The sequence below is a fragment of the Nerophis lumbriciformis genome, linkage group LG39, assembly GCF_033978685.3.
Source record: "Nerophis lumbriciformis linkage group LG39, RoL_Nlum_v2.1, whole genome shotgun sequence".
Taxonomy (NCBI): Eukaryota; Metazoa; Chordata; class Actinopteri; order Syngnathiformes; family Syngnathidae; genus Nerophis; species Nerophis lumbriciformis.
This window is the reverse complement of record NC_084586.2, coordinates 5089309-5110216: the sequence shown is the minus strand read 5'-3', so window position 1 is coordinate 5110216 and position 20908 is coordinate 5089309. Positions and strand designations below refer to the sequence as shown.

The following is a 20908-nucleotide window of genomic DNA, read 5'->3' as shown; positions in this document are numbered from 1 at the left end:
TTGACCAAGTATGCATTGCATTCACTTGTGTGTGTGAAAAGATGTAGATGCTAAGTGACTGGGCCGACACGCAAAGGAAGTTCCTTTAAGGTTTATTGGCGCTCTGTACGTCCGTGTACACAGCGGCGTTTTAAAAAGTCATACATTTTACTTTTTGAAACCGATACCGATAATTTTCGATGTTACATTTTAAAGCATTTATCAGCCGATAATATCAGCAGTCCGATATTATCGGACATCCCTATATATAATAAATAAAACCTCCATTGTGGGTCGTCAACATGCTTTCTGTGCATTATTTGAAGTGGTCTCAGACGGCCAGGCCTCACATTTGGAGGTGGGATTAATGCATGACATCACGCACAAGTGTTTTTAAAGCAAGCTCGATGTTTTGTACTCATAGTCGCCGTTTTTTTCTGCAGTGCGTTTAGGGGGCAGAACGCTGCTCAGTGCATGTTTTTTCTTCTACACAAAGGCAAGCTTCAGTGGCACTAATGTGATTTGTCAGAGCAAAGCGGCAACTTCTTATGCATTCTTTAGTCCTTTAGTAACCCCCTTGTGTTGTTGTCCTCCAGCCATAAACCCCACCCCTCAGTCCCCTGCAAGTCGTCCTCGTTAATCGCCACCGGGGCTTAATCGAGGTTGTGCCAATTAAGGCCTCAGCCATCAATCCCAGCAGCACACCCTTCTGATTCCGCACGGCGTGCTAAAGTTCAACGTGGCTGTCTTCGACACTCGGTGGACTCCTCAAAAGCTACGGACACAACTCAAAATCTTCCACACTTCACATATGGGCATTTATCAAAGGGCGTCGTCAAGGTCGATTGTTTTCTTTGGCGGTGAATGTTGCCTAACCTGCTAGCGACACGCGCTCACCTCCTGAGGAAACCCGAGAATCTGCGCCGTGCGGCTGCAGCTTTCCTCGGTTTAAAAATATCCCGGCTGGCGGATATGTTGTGGATCCAATGTGCCGCTGCTGTGACGGTGGGGGGTGCGGGAGGAGGGGGGCTGTGCTGGATGAAGCCCCTGCATTGTCTTAGCTTCCTGTTCACCCTGAGAGGAGGGGGCTGACTATTTTCACACGCTCCCGCTCATGCTCTCGCTGTATTGTACGATTGTGCGCGCACATGCTTCGACACTTCAACACGCTTTATGGCTTTTAGTCGCCGCGGGAGACGTACTTTGCAGTGTGTGCCCTAATGTGAACACAATGTAAGATCATCAGGCGCTTTACGGTTTGACAGAAACACTTTAAAAGTTGAATAGTAATCAAAATTCCGTCCAGCCTGGTCCAAGTGCACTTGCACAATGTACAGTACTGCCCCCCCCAACCCACAACCCTCCATATCGTCTCACTACTGGACTTCAGCATAGCGCCACCTATGTTGACTTCAGCCAGTACTTGGATTCCCCTGCTGTGTGTACACCAAACGGCTATCTGTTTGTCGAATATTATCTTTAATGGAATTAAAGTATCCGACTATCTGAATGTTCTCAACTCCTGCTTCCATCCCGGTGTTTTATAGCGCAGATTATTGCGGACCGAAGGAGTTACCTCTGCGTGGGTGTAGCTCAAGTAGCCATAGTTGTCTTTGGGCTCTTCTTCAGAAATTACGCCGCGTTATAAAAGGGAATACAATCCATCAGTGCGCTTCAGTAAGTACACTGTGTGTACTAATTTCCTGAGTGTGATCATGTTGACAGTAGGGCTGCACGATCTTGAGAAAAATGTAAACAAATAAATATGCGAAAATAACGCGTGAAGAAAGGCGTGTTACTTTTAGACTGTCAATCAACATATTGTCTAGACTAGAGATGTCCGATAATGGCTTTTTTGCCGATATTCCGATATAGTCCAACTCTTAATTACCGATACCGATATATACAGTCGTGGAATTAACACATTATCATGCCTAATTTTGTTGTGATGTCCCGCTGGATGCATTAAACAATGTAACTTTACCATGAATTGATTAACGTGGACCCCATTTAGTGGTCAATTGTACGGAATATGTACTGTGCTGTGCAATCTACTAATACAAGTTTCAATCAATCAATCAATCAAAAACAAGGTTTTCCAAAATAAGAGAACAACTTCAACTCCAGTTATGAAAAAAAGTGCCAACATGGCACTGCCATATTTATTATTGAAGTCACAAAGTGCATTATTTTTTTTTAACATGCCTCAAAACAGCAGCTTGGAATTTGGGACATGCTCTCCCTGAGATAATCCTAATACGCTTTTATCGGCTGATAATATCGGCAGGCCGATATTATCGGACATCTCTACTCTAGACCCTATGTGTCAAAGTCAAGGCCCGCGAAGGAATTATCTACGGCCTTTTTATTTCTCTCCTTTTTAATGGTGAATTGAAATTATATGACTGAAATTATTGATTATTTCAGTTATCAAGTAATCTATGTATTAGTTTGTTTGATGAATCGAGTAATCATAAAAAACACACTTTATAGTGCAGAAAAACTATGTCCGTGTATTTAAAGTTCCGGATTCTATCCATTTTTATTAGTTACACTTAAGGCTGCAATGATTAATTGGATTATGAGAAAAAAGCTTCGATTTATATACTGTTGCTTCGAATAATCAATTATTGAGGGAAGGGTGATACGGCTTGAAATCTCTAATCGATATACATTGCAGCCTTCTGCGATAACAATATATATCAGGATATGTTATTTGGTATTTAAATGATAATCGAACCATTTCAAGGTAAGTCCCTGCTGACATATGCAATAACATATTACATCATTTTGAGTTGTATTGTTTTCTCAAAACTATTATTAATCTACTTGCTAATTTACTTTCTGTTGCAACATGGTTCTAGCTACACTTCTCTGACAAATGTGATAAGCACTGATTATAACAATAACAAATGTTGGCATCGATTCAGTGCCAAAAAGTTACAGGGGCAGAATTGGCCATACCAATGCTGATACTCAAAATTGTCAAGATCATTAAATAACCACTTATTTCCTGAGTTTATAAATGATAACAAAAACGACAAAAGATGTTTTGATTTAAAAAAAAATATATATATATCTTTTTAACCACTGTACTATCGACCTTAATATACAATACATGTATTGTTACTAGAGGTGGGAATCTTTGGGCACCTCACGATTCAGGAGCTACGATTCCATTATAAATCGATTATTGATGCATCTTTAGTTTATGTATATTGATGAAGTATTACATTTATTTTAAAGAAGGGTTTATCGCTTGAAACTTTAAAAAAATTGGAATAAGACACAGTTAAATTAATCTGCAAATGTATTAAATTAATGAAAATGTGTGCAAAACTGGTCCATTAGGAGTTTGCCAAATTTTAGAACTGTCTGCATTATTTTATTTACAATAAATATATCGATTACTGACGTTTACTAATCGATTTGGTAATCTTCCATGTCCGAATTGCGATGCATCTAAAAATCGATTATTTCCCCCACCTCTGATAGTTGGTTTTTTTTGCTATTTCTAGCAACCTGTCAAACTTTGTTTACATTCAAGAGCGCTAGCTTGTGGTTAGCATATCCTTCTACGGTGTTTAGCTATTCCTTGTCCTCCAGCGAAGATTCTTGTAAGGAATGTAGTTTTTGGCTGATTGCTGACTTCGAGTGGCTTTGCACTGTGGAGGGGCATTAGCCGCATGCAAGAATGCTCCAGTTTGTTTACTTGTCGCTGTCAAATTTGTGGGACAGAACTAGATTGTGTCATCAACATGCATTATCAAGATATAACCAAAGTATTAAAAACTCTATTGTTGGCCATATTTGTATAATTTATATTGTCTATATCAGTGTTTTTCAACCAGTGTGCCGTGGCCCACTAGTGTGCCGTGAGATACAGTCTGGTGTGCCGTGGGAGATTGTCTAATTTCACCTATTTGGGTTAAAAATATTTTTTGCAAACTGGTAATTATAGTCTGCAAATTATGTTTTGTTGAGTGTCTGTGAAGTGAAGTGAAGTGAATTGTATTTATATAGCGCTTTTCTCTAGTGACTCAGTGCTGTCTAGAGCTCGGCAGAGTAACCGTGTAATACTCTTCCATATCAGTAGGTGGCAGCCGGTAGCTAATTGCTTTGTAGATGTTGGAAACAGAGGGATGCAGCGTGCAGGTAAAAACGTGTCTAATGTTTAAATCAAAAATAAACAAAAGCTGAGTGCCCCTAAGAAAAGGCATTGAAGCTTAGGGAAGGCTATGCAGAACGAAACTAAAAGTGAACTGGCTACAAAGTAAACAAAAACAGAATGCTGGACGACAGCAAAGACTTACTGTGGAGCAAAGACGGCATCCATAATGTACATCCGAACATGACATGAGAACCAACAATGTCCCCGCAAAGAAGGATAAAAACAACCTGAAATATTCTTGATTGCTAAAACAAAGTAGATGCGGGAAATATCGCTCAAAGGAAGACATGAAACTGCTACAGGAAAATACCAACAAAAGAGAAAAAGCCACCAAAATAGGAGAGCAAGACAAGAACTAAAACACTACACACAGGAAAACAGGAAAAAACTCAAATTAAGTCACAGTACACCTACTTTGAGACAAGAGCTATAGTGACGCATGCTTGGTTATGGTTTAAAGTCATATCCAACGACTTTTTACTGTCAACTGAGTTTCGTTTTTTAATGATTTCTGCTGGTGGTGTGCCTCCGCATTTTTTCAACGCAAAATATGTGCCTCGGTTCAAAATAGGTTGAAAAACACTGGTCTATATCACACAGCCCTGAACAGTCATTTTTATGTGCATCCCTTGCCCAATTAGTTTTCTCCCTAGCATTTTATACCATCCACAAATAATTACACAATTGTCAATGGTGATGAATTAGAGACTTGTTTTAGAATGGAGTACAGTAATTAAGGCGTGGATGTGGTCAGGTGCAATCAAACACACTAATTTCATAACAGGTTGTTAGTTTTGACACAGTCTTGTAAAGGTGTACATGTAAACATGCCTCGGCATGTGAGGCGCAGTTCACGGGCGGAGATTTTTTGTCATAGTTGACGGTGACAGCTGTAAGATGTTAACATGGCCCACATGGCTGTTTGGATGTCTGCCTCTCTTGTGGTCGGGGGAGGCGACGAAGGCGATAAAGACTGTGCTGGCGGGAAGAAGCACGTCGCTTGACGCCGCGCACGCCGCCAGAGCTTGTTAATTCCGTCTCGTTCCCGTTCCGGCCTGAACTCCTCGGTGGAAGAGGAGATGAGGAGGAGTCTGGTGATTAGTCGGGAGCGCTGGTTGACTTTGACCTCGCAGCTGCCGGCTGTTTAGAATCCAGTCAACTGTTTCTCTTGGAGCAACAAATCACCGCAATCACTGTTTGGGTAACGCTCAAAGGCAGACTGAGTTGCATAAACTCAAGTGACAGCTTTGCTTGCTTTTTCCACTGCATTCTCCGTCTTCATCAGCAATATTCCGAGCCGGAGCCCACCGCCGCTAATGAGAAAAGCATGATGGTGTCGGGATGCAGAAGTGTAATTAGGGGCAGGTTGTCTCTCCTTATCGCTCAGCTTATGATTCCCAGTCATCTGGACAATATTAAATCGCCATCTCCTTTCTTTGTCCGCCACGCTGCCGTTTGTACAATCGCTGTCATTCCTGCTCGCTAAATGGTCCATTGATAGGCGGCCGGGCTCGGCGGATGTCCTGTCATTGAGTCACAAGCGTCTCCTCAGTGTGCGCCGCATGTGGAGGCTTTGTGCCCCGCACCGTCGGGAACAAGCCGGAGCCTCTTCAGAGGAAGCGGAGGCCGGCGAACGTCGCAGCCCGGACACAAGTTCCTTCTTGATTTGATTGCGGCTTTAATTGCTTTAACTTCCACACACACACACACGATGTGTGTCCCGCCTTCATACGCACGCTCACAATGGCGCACTGTGTTGGCGACTTGCAAAGACTGTAAAGTGGACTTGACCACTTCAACCAGGCTGGAGCTGGTCCAGGGATTGTGGCTTTGGACGGGTTTCCATGTTGAGGTTACGCTCCCTGGCTTGCTTGAAGCCACAATGTTTTCATGCTAGAAAGCTCTGTGGTGTTAATGTGGACAAACGGTCCGACGCCACCAAAAAAAAAACAACTCAAAAACTGTCTTCATCATCAAGACTTAACGAGGAATGTCAGGGAAATAAATAGCGTGCCGAGTGACGTGTTCATTTGTTTTCCAGTCATCCAACACCAGCGACTTCAAAGTATTGCAAACATTCAATCATCATTAGCAGCTTTGACATGATTGGTTCTTAGGTTATATGTGTAGCATTTTGTTACACATACATATTCACTGTGTCTCAACTTGCATATTTACACTTAAGGCCTGATTTACAAACCACAAAACCAGTGAAGTTGGCTTGTTGTGTAAATCGTAGATAAAAACAAAATGCAATGATTTGCAAATCCTTTTCAACCATATTCAATTGAATAGACTGCAAAGAAAAGATACTTAACGTTCCAACTGAAAAACGTTGTTATTTTTTGCAAATATTAACTCATTTGGAATTTAATGCCTGCAACATGTTTCAAAAAAGCTGGCACAAGTGGCAAAAAAGACTGAGAAAGTTGAGGAATGCTCATCAAACACTTATTTGGGACATCCCACAGGTGAACGGGCTTATTGCGAACAGGTGGGTGCCATGAAGCAGCTTCCATGAAATGCTCAGTCATTCACAAACAAGGATGGGGCGAGGGTCACCACTTTGTGAACAAATGCGTGAGCAAATTGTCCAACAGTCGAAGAACAACTTTTCTCAACCAGCTATTGTCAGGAATTCAGGGATCTCACCATCTACGGTCCGTAATATCATCAAAAGGTTCAGAGAATCTGGAGAAATCACTGCAGGTAAGCGATGATATTACAGACCTTCCATCCCTCAGGCGGTACTGCATCAAAAAGTGACATTTGTGTAAAGGATATCGCCACATGGGCTCAGGAACTCTTCAGAAAACCACTGTCAGTAACTACAGTTTGTCGCTGCATCTGTAAGTGCGAGTTAAAACTCTACTATGCAAAGCGAAAGCCATTTATCAACAACACCCAGAAACACTGTCGGCTTCGCTGGACCCAAGCTCATCTAAGATGGACTGATGCAAAGTGGAAAAGTGTTCTGTGGTCTAACAGGTCCACATTTCAAATTGTTTTTGGAAACTGTGGACGTCGTGTCCTGCGGACAAAAGAGGTAAATAACCATTCGGATTGTTATAGGGGCAAAGTTCAAAAGCCAGCATCTGTTGGTGCCATTAAATTCTAAGTTAATGATTATTTGCAAAAAAAATTAGGTTTCTCAGTTCAAACATTAAATATCTTGTCTTTGCAGTCTATTCAATTGAAAATAAGTTGAAAAGGATTTGCAAATCATTGTATTCTGTTTTTATTTACCATTTACACAACGTGCCAACTTCACTGGTTTTGCGTTTTGTACTAAGATCCAAATACCACACACTAAACCGTGTGTGCAATCTATAAAATAGTGTGTACTTTTAGTGGGCATGTTTTCAGTTAAAAAGGGGTGCAGACCGCCTTATTTAATAAATGGGGGGCATCACCACGGCGACACTCTGGTTTACTGCATATTCATGTTATCATGCTCCTACCTGTGGTATTTTGCTATGATTTTAAACATGCAGAAGACATCCAGTTCTTTTTATAGGCATTTTAGAAGCAGTCCTGCAGTGCATCTACCGTATTTTCCAGACTATAAAGCGCATCGGGATATAAATTGCACCCACTAAATTTTAGAAGAAAAATATATTTTTCCAAACATTAGCCGCACTGGACTACAAGATGCAGATATATATGGAGTGAAATTAGTTACTTCCACACAAAACATTTTGTAAATGTTTATTTGCATACTTTAATTGTTTCCAAACGATGTCTGTCACATGGCTGATCAAACAAAACCGAAGCTTGCTCTTTAATCAGCTGAACAGACTCAATAAGTCCACGGTGACACTTTGGTGATTTTACGAAACTGAAACATTACAAAAAGAGTGCCGTTTTAAGATAATAATACTAACAAAGACACTCGTAAATCTGTTAGCATAGTAGCTAATGCTAACAATGCTAGCTACATTACATTACCATACGCACGTACAAATATGCATGAAAACACTCCTTCACACATGGAACAGTTTCGTAAATGAAAATTGTTTTAGTTATATTGTAAAACTTACAATCGTTTTTTGGGGTGATGAAGTAAGAATCTTTACGGGTCGAAACGCTACGGACGGCGAGAGGACCGAACGGCAACTGTACTTCCGGGAGTTTCATAGCTCAGTCTAAACAGAAGGGCAATGCAGCCACTGCAGCACCTGCGGTGAGCGAACTCTTTCAAAAGATAACGCCATAGCACAAACAATAACACAACTATTCAGTGTGTTTGCTTGGGTTTCTTTTTTAACTATTTACATTATAGGTGGCCGTCGGCGAAGAAAAATCCATTAATTAGCCGCACCGTTTTATAAGCCGCAGGTTTCAAAACATAGGAAAAAAGTAGCGGCTTTTTGTCCAGAATGTGCGGTACATCGAAACCAAGTGTGCTCATTGGAGAGGCTGCAGTTACTCCGTTCAAGACTCAACAAAAGGCATAATTAGAGACGTTTTTTTCATATAGGAAATATTTGCAATATGTATTCTATGTTAAAAATCAAAACAAACGTCATTAAAAAAAATACTAAAGGACACCAAATTGCATTTATTTAATTTGTTTTAATCAGCCCATTAGGTCCTCTAGCAGCTATAATATTATAAAATTATGTTGTTGGATAGACAATATGTCTATTATTCTTTATTTCTGACCGTCCGAAATGTTGACACACACATGCAGGACGAAGGATTCACGTCCGTCCATCGTCAGCGCGAGCACCGATCCTGCAGCTGTGTGTGGAACTGTCAGTTTGCACGTCATGTTGCTTGCAAATAGGTGATGAGTGCTGATGAATGACATTGCGTGTGTTAAATAACTACTTATCAGATGAGGTGATCTACTTTATATATATATATATATATATATATATATATATATGTCTTAATAAGGTTATCCAAAAAATAGTGCTCGATACCATAGTAGAGCGCAATATATGTATGTGTGGGGAAAAAAATCACAAGACTATTTCATCTCTACAGGCCTGTTTCATGAGGGGGGGTTCCCTCAATCATCAGGAGATTTTAATGGGAGCATTCACATACCATGGATTATATAGGGCACAGAGTGGGTGGGTGCTTGAAAGAAAAACTGTTTATTATTTACCGTCCAGACCTGTCATCCCTCAACAAGCGCAGCGAAATTGTAACAGCATGCCGCCACAGACGGAAACACCTCCTAGGTAACACATGAGCCAATCACCACGCCCCTACACCAGCCTGTACCCACCCACTCTGTGCCCTATATAATCCATGGTATGTGAATGCTCCCATTAAAATCTCCTGATGATTGAGGGAACCCCCCCTCATGAAACAGGCCTGTAGAGATGAAATAGTCTTGTGATTTTTTTCCCACACATACATATATATATATATATATATATATATATATATATATACATATGTATATATACATATGTATATATATATATTATATTTACATCGTCTCCTAGTTATGAGGTTTTGATGATCAGCATATATTATGCATATTAATGAAAACAGACGCAACAACAGACGAAATTCACTTTGCACACATTTCGTACATCAGCTTTGCGTGCACTGTTCAGCTTGCACGTGTTTTAGTACACGCAAACCTTTAGTAAATCAGGACCTTAATGTTTGGATTGGGGCTGCAACCAACAACTCATTTGATAATCTTTGATAATCGATTAATCTGTTGATTATTACTTCGATTAATCGATTAATAATCGGATAAAAGAGACAAACTACATTTCTATCCTTTCCAGTATTTTATTGGGGGGGAAAAACAGCATACTGGCACCATACTTATTTTGATTATTGTTTCTCAGCTGTTTGTAAATGTTGCAGTTTATAAATAAAGGTTTATAAAAAATTAAAAAGTAGCCTCTGCGCATGCGCATAGCATAGTACCAACGAATCGATGACTAAATTAATCGCCAACTATTTTTATAATCGATTTAATCGATTAGTTGTTGCAGCCCTAGTTTTGATAGCATACTGCAAGTGCATTCACACTGAGAAGTACAGCAAAATGCTGTGATTTGTCTAGCAGTAAACAACGAAGAGGTATATATTTTTTTCGATTAATCTACAAATGTAAAACATTTAACTTCAATGTTGATAATGTGCATGTATAAAAAAAAAATATTGAAGCTCATGGCGAGCACAAAAATATTAGTTTATTTCCGCTATTTTCCCTACGAGAGGTGGGAATCTTTGGGCACCTCACCATTCGATTACAATTCAGGTGCTACGATTTGATTATAAATCGATTATTTATACATTTTTAGTTAGTATATTTTTATTGTTAATATATTTTATATGATATATTTATGTATTACATTTAATGAATAGTGTATTAATAATATGTCTACAAGTCTCCTCCGTTGGCTACTGACATATGCACTATTGCGGTATTTCCCATTTTTAGACGTTAGTGCACACAGCATAGATATATATGGAAGAGTAAAAAATAAGTGCTGCTTGCTAAGTAAAAAAAAAAAAAAAAAAGTCCCTCCTTGGTATTACTTTAACAGATCAATGTTTGGACATATGTCATAATTCGTTAAATCGCCCATGTTTTAATCGTGATACGTCGCTGAATCAATTATGTTCCCACTTTTATTCCCTATAAAATTTCTGTTTTATCCGATTACTTAATTTATCGTACCAACTAATCGATAGATACTACGAAAGATTACTTAAATAATCGATGGCTGCTGCAAGAGATGTAACGATATGAAAATGACATATAGTGTTTATTGTCAACAAAATTATCTCATTATTATCATGGTATTGTTAAATGTGCTCAAAAGGTACGAATACACACTTTTTTGCCAAGTTTTATTTTAAAAGTTAAATGCAATTAATGAATAGCCCTACAATATACTTTCTTGGCAGAAAAAATACAGTATGTTATTTAATAATATTGTTCTGGCTAGTGTACTTAAGAGCCGTATTATTTTATTTTTTAGTGTTTGAATAGTTCTATCTTCCTCCGTCTTCATTTGCAAAGGTTTTTGTGTTGTTTTTCATGATACAGACTAAAACGGTTAGTGACATCACGCCAATTCACTCACCTTATCATATTCTTTCTAGTATAGATCAATTGATTACCTTAGTTTTTCAAACAGTGATGTGTTTATACAAGTTTAGATTGGGGAATTACATTTTTTTAAAGGGGAAAGAAGTTCATATCTCTTGTATTATTGTTAGCATTTAAGCCAGGGGTCGGCAACCCAAAATGTTGAAAAAGCCATATTGGACAAAAAAAAAAAAAAAAAATCTGTCTGTCTTGCAGTCATGCACTGACCAAATATGCTTGATAAGCACTCCACACAAGTCAATAACATCAACAAAGTTCACCTTTGTGCATTCACACACATCATAAAAAGATTGGTGGACAAAATGAGAAAAAGAATGAGTGGCATAAAATATATATATATATATATATATATATATATATATATATATATATATATATATATATAAAATATATATATAAAATATATTTTTCTGGCATCATTGAAGAAAGTTATACATGTAAACAAACTACGGTGAGTTCAATGACCGGCAAAATTAGTAGGACAAAACGGCACTCGCCAAATACTCTCATCAGAGAATCATGTTTAATATAAACAGTGGGATTTCTTACAATTAGGGAGGTTTGTGTCATGTTGTCTTCCTACAGAAACCCTATTAAAACAAAAATATATTTTTCAGAAATGTTTTAAAAAGCTCCAGGGAGCCACTAGGGCGGCGGTAAAGAGCCGCAGGTTGCAGACCCCCGATTTAAGCTATACAGTTCCTGCTTGCTTCTCCAGTAAATGAGCAGTGTCCGTGAGTTTATCAAAGTGATTTGAATCGGTAATACTAACCGTGGAAAGATTTACCGCAGTTGACCATTTTACCGTTTATCGTTACATCCTTAGCTGCAGCCCTCTACTACCCTGTCAAAATGTGTGCACTCAGGAACTAAGTACACCAGTGATGTGTGGTCAGGGGAGGCTGAGCCTGACTTTAGAAAAACTAATGTTAACATAAATATTATTTGTCTTATTGTAATTCTTTATGATTCCAATAATTTTTGTTTAGTTTTTCACATTTTTGAATGTAAAAACTGCTGGATTTGCATTGAAATCTTCCCAATCAAATAAAGGGCAGAAACCTGCGATGAGGGGAGCCGAGCCTACCCTGCGATTGCGCAATCCTTCCCTAAACTGGGTTGAATGGTGCGTGCTTTTACGTTCGTATGCACGTTGCCAACAGTATATGATTATACACCACGACTTTCTACGTCCTGTATAATGTATTTCATGTAAGTTTGGCATTGTTTTGGATCATCTGAAAAATGTCATACGGCAGGAGGGCGCACAGCCTTCTACAGACAATGACTTTTACAAAAAAGTAAACATTTTCCTGAAGATGGATTGTGCCATCCATCCTGTTTCTTCACCTGTTATCCTCATTCGGATCACAAGTAACCTGCAGCCTATCTTAGCTGACTTCTGGCAATAGGCGGGGCACTACCTGGACTTGCCTCCAGCCAGTTAACCGTATTGAAGCCCCACTTGAAGAACTTTCAGTTTTTGGTTGATTTCAGCGGCGCCAGTGGACCAAAGCGGTAGTGTTTTGCCAGAAGGAAGACCACATTTCTCGAGAGGACGAGCGCATATTGCGTCTGCCGATATTATCGGCCGATAAATGCTTTAAAATGTAATATCGGAAATTATCGGTATCGGTTTCAAAAAGTTAAATGTATGACTTTTTAAAACGCCACTGTGTACACGGACATAGGGAGATGTACAGAGCGCCAATAAACCTTAAAGTCACCTTTGCTTGCCGGCCCAGTCACATAATATCTACGGCTTTTCACACACACAAGTGAATGCATTCATACTTGGTCAACGGCCATAAAGGTCACACAGAGGGTGGCCGTATAAACAACTTTAACACTGTTACAAATATGCGCCACACTGTGAACCCACACCAAACAAGAATGACAAACACAATTCGGGAGAACATCCGCACCGTAACACGACTAGGGCTGCAACTAACGATTCATTTGATAATCGATTAATCTGTCGATTATTACTTTGATTAATCGATTAATAATCGGACAAAAGAGACAAACTATATTTCTATCCTTTCCAGTATTTTATTGAGAAAAAAAACAGCATGCTGGCACCATACTTATTTTGATTGTTTCTCAGCTGTTTGTACATGCTGCAGTTTATAAATAAAGGTTTATAAAAAATAAAAAAAATTGCCTCTGCGCATAGCATAGATCCAACAAATCGATGACTAAATTAATCAGCAACTATTTTTATAATCGATTTTAATCGATTTAATAGATTAGTTGTTGCAGCCCTAAACACGACATAAACACAACAGAACAAATACCCAGAACCCCTTGCAGCACTAACTCTTCCGGGACGCTACAATATACCCCCCCCCCCCCTTCCTCCTCCGACCTCAACCTCCTCATGCTCTCTCAGGGAAATTTGAAGCTGCTGTTTTGAGGCATGTTAAAAAAGATAATGCACGTTGTGACTTCAATAATAAATATGGCAGTGCCATGTTGGCATTTTTTTTCCATAACTTGAGTTGATTTATTTTGGAAAAACTTGTTACATTGTTTAATGCATCCAGCGGGGCATCACAACAAAATTAAGCATAATAATGTGTTAATTCCACGACTGTATATATCGATGTCGGTTGATATCGGAATCGGTAATTAAGAGTTGGACAATATCGTATTTCGGCAAAAAAGCCATTATCGGAAAATTATCTCTAACATTATCTCTAACAATAACCCTGATATGACATTTTATATCATTACTTTCCTAGTACTCAGTATACTCATTGAAATGTACTTGTACAATAATTCCATTTGAGACACAGCATTGTTTTTGCTGCTGTATGTAAACAAAGTTGTTCTCTCCTATACAAAAGAGGCTCGTAAGTAAGTGCTCGCTTGAACACTAGAACATTGTCTTGACCCGCTAGCTGGGACTAAGACTTTCGTAAACCGTCGTCATTCAAACAGAACCGCGATGTTGTCCTCGTATAAGAACATAAAGAACATGTCGCCAGGACGGAACCGAGTAGTTTGTGGGCATGTGAGTGAAGCGGACAGTTGTCTGACGCCCCCACGTCTCCATGACTTGATGGAGCATTTGTGATCATTCGATGCCATGTCACAGCCTTCTTGTGTGATTCTGGAGACGCTCCAGTTGTCATTTTCACAGATTTTTTATTTTTTTTTAAAATGTTTTCCTCTTTGCTTCATGGCACACATGTGCTTCCTCGCAGATCCTTTCACGCGAGGCTGTACTTCAACAAGTAGCTCCACGTCCCCCCCGCCGTGCCTTCGCACAATCGCTGTGTTCAAGTCCTGCAGCCCCCCCCCTCCTTTTCCGTCTCTCTTGTGCCTCCTCAGAATGTTTGGATAGATCTAAATGGCGTGATTGTGACTGCTCTGCCTGCCTCTCAGCCCCTTTGGAAAGTCTGACGTGAGCAGGGAGGGGGGTAGGTGGCGAGCGCAGGACGACAGGCAGAAGGGGAAAAGTTCTTCCCAACAACAAGGCATGGCGGCCCTCCAGGGATACCAGTCAGGAGTTGCCACCATCTTTAATTCACCCCCCTTTTGTCGCTGTTCCGCTCCACCCTAACCTGCTCCTTTCTGCGTGGGGCGGGGGTCGCCCCGCGCAGACAAAACCATCTCATTTATCCTCAAGGTGTCCTGTTGCGTCGGTGTCGCATGTCGCGGCGTTCAAAGAGCTGGACTTGAAGAATGTGGGTCATTTGAAGTCGAGACACTAAAGTGTGTTGTTGGGCCATCAATGGGCCCTTCTCACGTTGGCGCGCTGAAAAGCGTGTGAAGCAGCATAAGTGCCCGGGGGCCACACTAAAGCGCTGGCACATATTCTTCTCAGAAGCCCACCTACACAAGCCGCCTATTATCCAACACATGAATGGATGCATGCAGTCGCAGAGCTGCGAGATAGCATCGCCGCACTCTGCAGGCAGCGGCAAGAACACGCCAGAATGTTTGCTAGCCTGTCGTTAGCATGTAGCAACCTGCTTACCTAACAATTCCATCCAATTCCGATTTCTGGGATGACAATTCGTTTCAGAATCGATTCTGGATTAAACACCATTCTCAATTCACACCGATTCTTGCAATGTATTATTTGGTATATTAATTCTGATGAAAGTTTTACAAAAGAGGTTACAGGTTAGAAAAGTTACTAATCGTTGTGTATAAATGGACTAAAAATGGATTTTAAAAAATGGCTTTTAGTAAAAAAAAAAAAAAAAAATTTAAATGTTCTTAATCGGTTTTAAAAAATTATTAATTGCTTTAGAACTGGCATGAATAAGAAGCATGAACCGATTTTTTTTTTTCATGCATATCATCTGAAAACATTTTTTTTAATGTTTTAAAATTTGTTTGTTTTGTTTTTTTAATCGAGTTTTGAGATTCTCGATTATTGATTTTAGTAAAAAAAAAAAAAATTTAAAAAAAGCAAAGAGATATTGTTTTAATCGATTTTTGAAAAATATGTAGTGCTTTAGAACCGGTATGAATAAGAATCAGGATTCAAATGTGAATCGATTTTTTTTTCATGCACACCTTCTAAAAACATGTTTTTAAATGTTTAAAAATTAATTACTTTGTTTTTGTTTTTTTAATCGAGTTTTGCAATTCTCGATTTAACACGATTCTCAATTCAAACCGATTTTTGCAATGTATTATTTGGTATACTAATTCTGATGAAAGCTTTTCAAACGAGGTTACAGGTTAGGAAAACTCCTAATGGTTGCATAGAAATGGACTAAAAATGTATTTTAAAAAAATCGATTTTAGTAAAAAAAAAAAAATTTTATCGTTTTTTAAAAGTTATGAATTGCTTTAGAACCGGTATATATAAGAATCACGATTCAGATGTGAATCGATTTTTTTTTTCATGCACACCTTCTAAAAGCATTTTTTTAAATGTTTAAAAATTATTACTTTGTTTTTGGGTTTTTTAATCGAGTTTTGCGATTGTCGATTTAACACAATTCTCGATTCAAACCGATTTTTGCAATGTATTATTTGGTATATCTATTCTGATGAAAGCTTTTCAAACGAGGTTACAGGTTAGAAAAGCTCCTAATGGTTGCATAGAAATGGACTAAAAATGTATTTTAAAAAAATCGATTTTAGTAAATAAAATAAAAAAATTAAAAAATGTAATCGTTTTTTAAAAATTATTAATTGCTTTAGAACCGGTATGAATAAGAATCATGTTTCGGATGTGAATCGATTTTGTTTTTCATGCACACCTTCTAAAAACATTTTTTTAAATGTTTTAAAATGAATTACTTAGTTTTTGTTTTTTAATCGAGTTTTGCAATTCTCGATTTAACATGATTCTCGATTCAAACCGATTTTTGCAATGTATTATTTGGTATATTAATTCTGATGAAAGCTTTTCAAACGAGGTTACAGGTTAAAAAAGCTCCTAATGGTTGCATAGAAGTGGACTAAAAATTTATTAAAATGTTTTTATTTTAGTTAAAAAAAAAATTGTTTTAATCAATTTTTGAAAATTATGAATTGCTTTAGAACCGGTATGAATAAGTATCACGAATCGGATGTGAATCGAATTATTTATTTTTTTGTGCACACCTTCTAAAACATTTTTTTTTTAAATGTTTTATAATTAGTTGAATGATGAATTGACAAAGAATCGGGATGAACAAGAATCACAATTCGGATGTTAATCGATATTTTTGTGCACCCTACTAAAAACGGAAAAATTGATTATTTTAAAAATAAAATGTAATTGTTTTTTGTTTTTTTAAATTATTATGCTGTGTTGGCCCTGTGATGAGGAGGCGACTTGTCCAGAGTGTACCCCGCCTTCCGCCCGAATGCAGCTGAGATAAGCTCCAGCACCCCCCGCGACCCCGAAAGTGACAAGCGGTAGAAAATGGATGGATGGATGAATTTATTCACAATTGGGATGAATAAGAATTGCAATTCGCATATGTATTGATTTTTTTTTGTGCACCCCCAGCACACATCCCAATATGCATACTTCTATACTTAGGGTACTTTTTAGTGAGAAGTACCTTGTCAGTATCCACATGTCGTACTACCATCCTTAATAGTTGCCATCTTGCAAAAGGGGAGGGACTACCAAAGCTTTCCAAACAAAATATTGCAAAGGTCATTTATGGTAAACATACAGAAGGAATTGATTTGAGCCAATACTAGACGCTAGCCTAGACTTATTGAAGTGTACTGATAGCAAGTATTCCGTTGAAACAAGACACAATCAGGTCAGATGTTTTGAAGTTCTGCCATCCTTCTCTTTGATCTATCATCTGAATGGTTGGTCTGTGTTTCATAATGACGACTCTTGTTTGTCCACGGCGTCCCCTCAGGTGCTGCTGGCGATGCTTTTCCAGGGATCGCCGTGTCGAGCGGCCGTTCCCCCACCGGCGGCGCAGTGGTCCGGCGACGACTTGAGGAACTTGACTCTACGGAGTCACAGAACCTGCGTGGAGAACGAACAGTACCACCACCAAGGACTCTGCTGCCTTTACTGCCAAGCGGGTATGTCACATTCTATCGTTTACACTGTATCTATCAGAGATGTAGGGGTGGGTACTGAATTCGGTACTTTTCTAGGTACCTACCAAACACTGTGGGTACCGATTCACGTAAAATGAAATGATACCATATTTCGATACTGTTGTCGCACATGACGTCACGTCCAGATGCAGACACGGCACCAGCTCAAGCATTTGGCGGGCAAAAGTATGGCTCCATTTTTCAAAATGTGTTAACTCGGTGCTAATTTACATGGGATATGCCATATACATGCTACTGATTAGCATGGGCGATTTTACATGCCTATTTCAACACCTCCAAATTGGGTAATGAAAACTACAACTATTATCAAACAGCTGGTGTGTAATAAGTACAATACTTGCAGTGCAAACCCTTTGTAGGGCTCGACAAAAGATCCGACCTTTGTAAAACACCTAGCACAACCTGAAATAAATGCATACTTGCAAATGAGACTCAGAAGTGTAATAAAACAAGATATAACAACTGAACAGCACAGGTACTAGCAGATCACTGTTATATACACATATATATTTATTATTACACAAATTAACACTTATTACCACATGAACACAAAAGTACCGAAATTTGGTATCTCAGGTAAAGACAGGCGATATTACCTAAATTCTATATCACAATATATATTGCAGCATGCATTTTATTTGGCATGTAATAATGATTACATTTCCATATTTATTTATAACATATTGCATAATTTCCGGTTGTATTATTTTGTCAAAACTATTATTAATCTACTTGCTAATTTACGGTTAATATCTGGTTACTTTTTGCTGTAAGATGTTTTAGCTACACTTCTGTTAAATGTAATAAACACTTATTAATGTGGTAAGGTTTTACCTTTTCTTTTCCTTTGCACAGGGACATTCGTGCTGAGGCCGTGCGAGCGTGACCACCAGAAGGGGGTGTGTTCTCCCTGCGAGCACGGCTTCACATACACGGAACACTCCAACGGGATGGACCGATGTTTGCCTTGTATGCAATGTCGCCAAGGTAACTGAGTCATCTCGTATGACTAAGTCATCCGAAAGCATAAGTGACAGGAAGACACCTATCTTTCTAACAGTGTCTTCCTGTCCTTCCAACAGTGTCTTCCTGGCACTTTACCTGTGACTTCCAGTCCTTTTAACAGTGTTATTGTGTCACTTTTCTCAGTGTCGTCCTGTCCTTGTACCAATGTCTTCCTGTCCTTGTACCAATGTCTTCCTGTCCTTCTACCAATGTCTTCCTTTCCTTCTACCAATGTCTTCCTGTCCTTCTACCAATGTCTTCCTGTCCTTTTCACAATGTCTTCCTGTCCTTTTCACAGTGTCTTCCTGTCCTTTTCACTTTGTTTTCCTGTCCTTCCAACAGTGTCTTCCTGGTACTTTGCCTCTGACTTCCAGTCCTTTTAACAGTGTTATTGTGTCACTTTTCTCAGTGTCATCCTGTCCTTTTCACAGTGTCTTCCTGTCCTTCTACCAATGTCTTCCTGTCCTTTTTACAGTGTCTTCCATTCCGTCTACCGATGTCTTCCTGTCCTTTTCACAGTGTCTTCCTATCCTTCTATCAATGTCTTTCTGTACTTTTCACGGTGTCTTCCTGTCCTTCTACCAATGTCTTCCTGTCCTTTTCACAGTGTCTTCCTGTCCTTTTCACAGTGTCTTCCTGTCCTTCTAACAGTGTCTCCCTCTTCTTTCTTTTTCACAGTGTCTCCCTCTTCTTTCTTTTTCACAGTGTCTCCCTGTCCTTTTTCACAGTGTCTCCCTGTCCTTTTTCACAGTGTCTCCCTATCCTTTTTCACAGTGTCTCCCTGTCCTTTTTCACAGTGTCTTCCTGTCCTTTTTCACAGTGTCTTCCTGTCCTTTTCACAGTGTCTCCCTGTCCTTTTTCACAGTGTCTCCCTGTCCTTTTTCACAGTGTCTCCCTGTCCTTTTTCACAGTGTCTCCCTGTCCTTTTTCACAGTGTCTCCCTGTCCTTTTTCACAGTGTCTCCCTGTCCTTTTTCACAGTGTCTCCCTGTCCTTTTTCACAATGTCCTCCTGTCCTTTTCACAATGTCTTCCTGTCCTTTTTCACAGTGTCTTCCTGTCCTTTTCACAGTGTCTTCCTGTCCTTTTCACAATGTCTTCCTGTCCTTCTAACAATGTCTTCCTGTCCTTTTCACAATGTCTTCCTGTCCTTTTCACAATGTCTTCCTGTCCTTTTCACAGTGTCTTCCTGTCCTTTTCACAGTGTCTTCCTGTCCTTTTCACAGTGTCTTCCTGTCCTTTTCACAGTGTCTTCCTGTCCTTTTTCACAATGTCTTCCTGTCCTTTTCACAATGTCTTCCTGTCCTTTTCACAATGTCTTCCTGTCCTTTTCACAGTGTCTTCCTGTCCTTTTCACAATGTCTTCCTGTCCTTCTAACAGTGTCTTCCTGTCCTTTTAACAATAGCAATGAGCACATGGACACATTTAATCGGATTAAAAGCCTAACCGTAATAAAATTGCTTAATGTAAACACGCTATCCGGAATATTCTGACCCGATCATACACGTTCGTATCAAAAATTAATTCCGATTGAGATTGATTGAGGTTGATTATGAGGTTCATTATGAGATTGAGGTGGTTTATGCCGAAAGTCATTTGGATTATAGCGCATGAAAACACATCTTCCGAAATTCCGGTTAGAATTATCTTTACTGCGCATGTCTTTGATGTCAGTTATACTTTGATGGTGGAGCGGGGACTAAGTTTAATAGTCTCGGAATGAAGTGATTGTCTTGCTGTTGTCTCCCCCCATTCAACATGTACAGAAGTAGTGTCCTATACTGTTGAGTTTGTTGCTTTAAAACAAGACAAAAACTAAGTATGGTGTGGAGTGTCATGTGTTTATGTAACAATAAAAGAAAGGAGCTGTTTTATTCACGACATTACAGCTACTCCAAGTGCTAACTGCTAGCCTCAAACACATACACAGAATGTGGTAACATAAAGACGCACCGCAACCCGTACATAAAAAGCACAGAACAGCTACATTTCAAAAAGAGGTAAAACAAAAGTAGTGAACGGAAGGAAAAAATTATAAATACCCCGATAACGTCAGACAAGCAGAAATGCACATAGCCATGTTTGTTTACAGTGGAAGTCACTGCTTATTCA

The 20908-nt window shown here is 39.1% G+C and overlaps 1 protein-coding gene across 4 annotated transcripts in view; it reads left to right on the top strand.

Annotated features, from left to right (window-relative positions):
- The window catches only part of tnfrsfa (tumor necrosis factor receptor superfamily, member a), a 110007-nt gene that overhangs the window by 77311 nt on the left and 11788 nt on the right, over positions 1-20908 (top strand). For all 4 annotated transcript variants that reach the window (XR_009811787.1, XM_061932049.1, XM_061932047.1 and 1 more), the window contains exons 2-3: positions 17582-17753; positions 18648-18779. Coding sequence is in view for 3 of the 4 variants with exons in the window: in XM_061932047.1 (XP_061788031.1) it covers positions 17582-17753; positions 18648-18779 (304 nt within the window). In the remaining variant the exon portion in view is untranslated. The remainder of the gene's footprint in view (positions 1-17581; positions 17754-18647; positions 18780-20908) is intronic.